Source organism: Salvelinus fontinalis, chromosome 17 (genome assembly GCF_029448725.1).
Source record: "Salvelinus fontinalis isolate EN_2023a chromosome 17, ASM2944872v1, whole genome shotgun sequence".
In the NCBI taxonomy this organism is placed as follows: Eukaryota; Metazoa; Chordata; class Actinopteri; order Salmoniformes; family Salmonidae; genus Salvelinus; species Salvelinus fontinalis.
Genome location: NC_074681.1, coordinates 16,486,200 through 16,493,770, shown reverse-complemented (window position 1 = coordinate 16,493,770; position 7,571 = coordinate 16,486,200). Strand labels below are relative to the sequence as shown.

General features: G+C 40.2%; 1 protein-coding gene across 1 annotated transcript; it reads left to right on the top strand.

The window, feature by feature from the left end:
* The first annotated feature begins 1,132 nt into the window (after window positions 1-1,132).
* On the top strand, window positions 1,133-5,379 carry LOC129813813 (zinc finger protein 572-like). The gene is made up of 4 exons (XM_055866362.1): window positions 1,133-1,565; window positions 1,665-1,783; window positions 2,896-3,010; window positions 3,222-5,379. Exons 1-4 carry the CDS (start codon window positions 1,352-1,354, stop codon window positions 4,337-4,339), a joined length of 1,566 nt encoding a protein of 521 aa, XP_055722337.1. The 5' UTR covers window positions 1,133-1,351; the 3' UTR covers window positions 4,340-5,379.
* Window positions 5,380-7,571: the final 2,192 nt, after the last annotated feature.

The window sequence follows — 7,571 nt, the reverse complement described above, 5'->3', positions numbered from 1 at the left end:
CCCAGGGACCTTCTCCATTCAATATCTGCTCCCAAGTCCAGAAATCCTTGTTTTCCTGTCCCTTACTCCAATTACTCCGCTGCTTGGCTCTGGAATGGTGGGTGATTCTGTAACGGCGTTCCTCTCTCTCTTCATAAGAAGAGGTGGAGTAGTGATCGAGCCAAGGCGCAGCGGGTTGTGAATACATGATGATTTATTAAATAAACAAAACAGACAAAGACAAAAACGAACTATACTTGATATAACTAACAAAATAACAAAACGATGTAGACAGACCTGAACAAACGAACTTACAAATACACGAAGCACGCTGACACAGGAACAGACTACATAAACGCACGAACAAACCGAAACATTCCCGTATGGTGTAACATCGACACAGACACAGGAGACATCACCCACAAACAAACAGTGAGAACACCCTACCTAAATATGACTCTTAATTAGAGGAGAACGCAAAACACCTGCCTCTAATTAAGAGCCATACCAGGCAACCAAAACCAACATAGAAACAGATAACATAGACTGCCCACCCAAAACACATGCCCTGACCTAAACAATATACAAAAAACAACATAAAACAGGTCAGGACCGTTACAGTTTCCTTGCAGGTAACCATGATTGACAGAGGAAGAACAATGATTCCAAGCACCATCCTCCTTTTGAAGCTTCCAGTCTGTTATTCGAACTCCATCAGCATGACAGAGTGATCTCCAGCCTTGTCCTCGTCAACACTCACACCTGTGTTAACGAGAGAATCACTGACATGATGTCAGCTGGTCCTTTTGTGGCAGGGCTGAAATGCAGTGGAAATGTTTTTTGGGGATTCAGTTAATTTGCATGGCAAAGAGGGAATTTGCAATTAATTGCAATTCATCTGATCACTCTTCATAACATTCTGGAGTATATGCAAATTGCCATCATACAAATTGAGGCAGCAGACTTTGTGAAAATTAACATTTGTGTCATTCTCAAAACTTTTGTCCACGACTGTAGTATTTCCCACCTCAGACTCGTTTTCGTTTCAAAATGGCGCCTGTGTGACTAAAGCGTAAAAAAAGAAGAAATTGCCTTGCCAGCGCTAAACTCTACCAATTTCGAAGGGTTGTTGCAGTCTCATATTTACGGTAATACATATTTACGTCACGAGTTGAACGGAAGTGTGATGACGCACGCATCTCTTACTTGAAACATTGTTGGCCTTAATCGATCTCTTACACATGCAAAATTGGGCCAATATCAACATTTGCCATAGTGTAATAATTTTTTTATTAATTATTTATTTATTGCATATTGGCTAGCTACAAAATTGTAACATATTTACTTAACGGAGAATACTGGGCTGGACAAGATGGCCAGCTGCAATTTTCAGGCGCAGTTGGTATCTGTTATGGAGGTATTAGCTAAAGCAGCTATAGCAGAAATAAACAAACGTGTAGATGATAGCTGTGCTGTTATACGTTTGGAAATGACCCAAAGCCAGCGAGATATTGATGTACTGAAAAGGAAGTGGCAAATGATGGAGAGCGAGTTGAAGAAGACGCGAGGACGAGTCAGAAGAAAAGGTATATCGATGTGTTGTTATTCATGGTCATTTGATTGCATCATGGAGCAACTGAAGAAAAACACGAGTGAATATTTGACTGAATACAATTGTTTTCCAGTTTTTTACCCCATGGCATCAGAGAGATCTTCATATCCAGTCAAGATTGTTTTGAACAAGCAGAGTAGCTCACAGTGGAGAGACGAAGAGCTGGCTGTTGAAGAAGACTCTCAACCACAGGTGTGATACATCACCTTTTACAATTACAGAAATCCAGGGGCCTCGTAACTGTTGCATTCATTTCACACTATCTGCGTGTGCCATTACTGACAAGACTGCGCATATACAAACATATATACATTCATAAACTTGGCGCACGCCGTATTTCTAGGTATACATCAGACCCGTCGTGAAACAGTGCGTGCGTGATCGAACATTATAAACTGGGTGGTTTGAGCTTGAATGCTGATTGTTTGTAAGCCGTGGTATATTCAATAGGCCCAATTAAAAGAGAGATACCATGGTCATTTGTTTTAGGATACTTCGTGAATATGAACCCATCATGGGCAGAAAAGGTGAGGGATTTATTCTGGTAAGGTTATGAAAATATCTATTATGTTTACAAATTAAATATTGTCTACAGGAGAAATGTTGACAGTACAGAAGTAGCCTACAATCGTTTGTTCTATTGTTAAACTGTGCTCTGGATCAGATGGCATAGAGCAAAATACTTGAAATAACTTATCTATTTACTACTGTGAAGTGGGCCAATTAAATGAGAGACAGGGAGAATGGTATCTAACTTGTTGAAGGCCTGTAGTCTACCTGATGAGTATGAAACCATCACAGAAGAGGTGATGCATTTAATCTGCAATTATCATGGAAATTAAGTATATAATAGCCTAGGCAATTGCCTATTTCTAATTATTTTATAATACAAAGATTAACTAAATTGATGTTCTCTTCTCACTAACGGCAAACGATTGTATCTTGTTATTGACCTGTTATTTGTTATGAACAAACATGGCCATCTTAACCCCCATTTGCAAGAAATACTAGGCTACTTGCCTGCTTGCAATGCAATGCTTCAAAGACATAGACACTGCATTGGCATGGTCTAAATTTTGCGGGAAGGTGAGCACATTCTCTGGCCAAGTTAGTTTTTTTTAAATGGCCACGCATGTTTTGGGGTATATTTTGTACGTACGCATGGTTTTAAATGAGGCCCCTGACCTCTAGGATCAATTCTGTTATTGGAATATCAGGAGAATTTACTGCTTTTGTGTGAATTATGAGTATGAAAAGCATTCGAAATGGTGTGTCCAGAGTAATAACCTCAGTCCCTGTTATAGCCTTCAGATGTGGAGCAGAGAGTGGAGACTGAACCCATACTGATCAAAGATGAGGAGACAGCAGAGGACGTGTGGAAGACTGACCCTCAGGAAGAGCTCAGGATCACTGGAGAGGGTGGGTGTGACCATAAGGGGCACTGCTCTGTCTATGGAAGACTGTGTTGGTGTGGTGGTATGCACGTTCCAAATTGCTACATTGGTGTTGGGCGTTTTATGTTCTGGTATACGTAGAGCACGGACACACAGTCAGTACTAAAGCAGCCTCGTTTTGCAACTGTTAAGGGTCTTTTGTAATGTTTATTTTATCTTTATCCCTAAATCTTTAGAGTCTGGTTCCAAGCCTGGGAAACCACCATCCTTTGAGCAACGGCACTCTGATGTGGACTTCATCACACAACCCAGCATGTCTCCCGAAGACTCAGTGGAACATTACCCCAATTCTGATCGTCCAGAGGAACCAGGAACACCCCGGCTCGCATCTACAGAGGTGTTCAGCGCAGAGCAACACCGGCCGGACGAGGACTCGCTAGAGCTAGTGATGGTGAAGAATGAGAAAGAGGAGGAGCTGGGTCAGACCACGGCCCTGGCAGGACCTGACCAGTTTGTCATGGATGAGACTGATGGGCAGCTGTGGACCTCTGTGGATCCAGGCGGAGACACTGACCCTGTCTGCCACCCAGATTTCTCCTTTCATTCCACAGAAGAGTACTCTCAGAATATCTCAATGGTCCCATCTCATAGTGGGCTGTCATCTGTTCCTACTATGACAGATGATGTAGGGCCATCGCTTCACTCTTCTATAGGAAAATCACATGCTAACATGTTCAGTGCAGCAGCACATAGAAAAAGACATGTCAGGACATTGGCTGATGAGACTAGACAACAGATGCCAGAGGGACAGAGTAGTGAAAGGCTGAACTCAAATAATGAAGGAAATAGTTTAGCTCTACAGTCAAGGCAGCATCAGTACGGGGCTTCAGAAGCAACAGTGAGATTGAGTGAGTGCATGACAGGGTCAAACATGGCCACCACCTCCACCTTCTCTGGATACAGCCTGAGTCACAGTAGTTTTAACATGGTGAAGAGAATGAGGACTCAGTGGAGATCAGGCGGCACCACCGAGAGGCGTTTCAGCTGCACCTTCTGTGGGAAGAGCTTCCAGCGTTTCTGCCAGCTCAAAGTCCACCTCCGGAGTCACACCGGAGAGAAACCGTACACCTGCGAACAGTGTGGCAGGAGTTTCACCCAGCAGTGCAACTTGATCAGACATGCTGTAGTCCACAGTGGGGAGAAGCCCTTCGAGTGCAAACAGTGTGGGAAATGCTTCACCCAGCGCTCTAGCATGAAGTCACATCAGAAAACTCACATAGGAGAGAGTCCAGTGTCTCAATACGTGGTACCCGCACACCCTCGGGATCCACACACAAGTTTAAAGCGCAACTGAAGGCAATAAACATCTTCTGATATAAAAAGGCCTATGTAGCCCCGATGAGTCAGAAACAGTTATTCTATTGTCAAATTGTAAATAGGATAATTGTGTTCATAAATTCAGTCTCATCCAAAACTGAGTTTTGTAAGTAAGTTCAACAGAACTTACTTTAGGGTTGGGTTTTGATTTGATTAATGCTCACTTGCCCACTAACACCGGATACACAGCTGTGGTGATTGCGCTCTATCCAATCCACCGTAGAACACAGCTGTTGAGACACACCTGCCCATCTCACTTTTTGCACTTTGGCGCTGTATTTCTCAAGTTAAACATCTTAACTATATGTAATATTACGCAACTAAAACCTCCTCGGTAAAACCGTCAAGTTAACTCAAGAAGTCTATCTTAGATTCATAATACTGGCATCGTTCCTATGGTGTCTCATGGGGGACAAACATTATTAACTGCCACATCGAACCACACCCCCAGTCTGAAATCATTATTTCTTAAAGAGCAACAGAGAAATGTGGAGTTAGTGTGTTCAGTCGCTCTTTAATGTTGTCTCAAACCAGATGAAACAAATAGATAATAATTGCATAGTTTTCCTGTAACACTTTCTATGTAAAAATGTGTTACAGATGGTATTTTGACAAGCTTTTCCTCCAAAATGATTTGTAAAATGGTTTTCATGTTTGACTGTTGACGGCTCCTCGCTTTAATTTCAACAACCTATTTTCAACTGGTAATGTGTAGTTGTACCATAAAATCATAAAAACCATGCTATATTCAATAACATATATTTAATGAAAGAGTCAATTTGCCAAAATAAAAAGTTTTAGCTTCACTGTCTAAAATAGTAGGGGAGTGTTTATGTATGTGCCTTAACCCTAAGTAAAGAACCTCAATGTAAATCAGCTATAATGCATCAATAGTTACTTGAAATATATCATGAAATTAAGTTTACATTAAACTAGTTTATGGTCTTTGTTTGCCAGCTGTGTTTCAAACAAGTTATATACTTTTTTCTATCCTTTAATAAATACCATACCACATTTTCAGAATGGTTTCATTAGGTTGTGTCGATGAGAATGGAGATTACAATATCAAAGCTGCACACACATACAGTTTTATCAATTGTGGCCACCTCCCTGTTTTCCATTTTGTCCCGCGGAGTCTTCACAAACTGAAGAGGAAGTGGCCCATTTAAGAATATGGAACCTCCCCTTCAAGACGCCGATCGCCCGCTTTATAACAAAATGCACATTCATATTTTCATAAAATTATTTTGGTTCATGAAATATGTCATAGCCTGTCAACATAGTTTTGTCTTTCGGAACCACGACAGCCAACGCTCCGTCCCTGTTCATCCGATAACATCATGACTCTTCTCCACTCTGCTGTTCTCGGGTGCGTTCAGCAGGATGCAATGTTTTAAAACATTTGTTTTTAAACATTTGGTGTGGCTGCGTCCAGTCATTATGGTCCGGACCTTTGGAACCAACATGGTCTAAGAGCATTTCATATTATTCTGCTGGTAAATCTGAGACACTCCATTTGGTATGATATGTTACATGTTGTATGGTATGTATACTTTTGTGGATGTCCATCACCCATTTCATGTGATATGTTTCGAATTACAATTCAAATAATATCTTACGAACTTGCAAAATGTACAATATGTTATGAATTTTCAAAACGTATGACATGTTACGAATTCTAGCTAGATGGCTAACGTTAGCTGGCCAACATTAGGCTACTAGGCTAAGGGTTAGGGTTAAGTTAAAGGGTTAGGGGAAGGGTTAGCTAACATGCAAAGTAGCTAAAAAGTAGTATGTCGTTAAAACATTACTAAAATTCTAAACTTGTCCTTGATGAGATTCAAACTCGCAACCTTAAACGTTATGCATCCACCCCGACAAACCACCCTACTTTCATTTTTGCCTGAAGTAACCATCTGTCTTGTGTAACCAAACGTAACATATCCTACTAATTTGAGAGTCCCGGAGTTATATTTACTATGTTATGTCTAGTCTATGAGACCAGGCTGTTGGAACAGCCTGCTGGAGGATCTGATGGCCTCAGAGACAGACATTTTTAAGAGAGAGCTCAAGACATACCTTTCTATCCGTGCTTTTATTTAGGGTCATTTTATTGTGCTATTTTATCTACCTGATATAATTTTATTTGCTTAATTCATTTTTTTTCTCTCTGGTTTCACTGTTGTTTTATTTTCCTGTTATTATTTTAATATGATCCGTTTAATTTTAACATTTTAATTTGTCTAAGATCATCTATTTTATCTTTGTCATTTTTATTTATTATTTTACTTTTTGTTTTAAAAACTTTGAAATGCATTCACTTGTAGAAATGTGCTCTATAAATAAAGTTTGATTTGACATAGAATTACGCCGTACCGTAGAACAAACATGTCTTTCTAACATGGAAATAAGGAATCCTTAGGAGTCGGAAACTGTTTCAGAAAAGGGTGTCAATACATTTGTCTGGCACTGTAAGTTCAGGATATCAGGATGGTCAGACTTGGCTAGTTTGTTGCAACATCAGGCAGACTCTAATCGTCACTTGGGCATGCGAGTCTGCATCAACTCCTTCCTTGTATTAATTGTTATCACTTCTTTTCACTTTTAATTGGAAAATAGATAAACCTTTGTAAATATACACTTTGTTTTATTTTCTCCACAGAGAAGAAATCTTTCCATAATCCCTAATAAGGATATCAGAAGCATCAGAAATATATTTAAGCAAGGTAAATGATGACATATTGACTTTATTTTATGAAAGATCAAGAGTTGCTGTTTTGAATGACTGATATGAATTACAATTATGTCAGAGTGCATCCTTATGTATCCAAATGATAAAATCATGTTCTCAACATCCTGTCATTTTTCAGTTCTAGAGTCAGTGATGCTTTTTCAGATCAAATTGCTTCGAAGAAAAAGGCTGTCTTGTGATACCATGGTCAGCATAATGTTTATAACACATTTCTAATGTACACTATTTAGCCAAAAACCTGGTTAACTCTGCCAGTGTAGCGGACATGAGCCCGAAGAATGGTTTCTCATGGTCACGTGAAGGTGAAGCCCCACCTGCGTCTTCAAAATCAATGTCTGTCCGCAGCCCAAGAGGGAATTTCCTCTTGGTTTAATGGTAAAAATGTGGTTTCTTCTGCAGTAGACTCAGGGTTTGTATCCACTCTGTCACACCAGGAAGCTGAATTTCCACCAAGGCA

Coding starts and splice junctions, on each gene's coding strand:
- LOC129813813 (XM_055866362.1), top strand. CDS start 1,352: ATGGCCAGCTGCAATTTTCAGGCGCAGTTGGTATCTGTTATGGAGGTA. Junction 1,566..1,664: donor AGGACGAGTCAGAAGAAAAG/GTATATCGATGT, acceptor ATTGTTTTCCAG/TTTTTTACCCCATGGCATCA. Junction 3,011..3,221: donor GCTCAGGATCACTGGAGAGG/GTGGGTGTGACC, acceptor CTAAATCTTTAG/AGTCTGGTTCCAAGCCTGGG.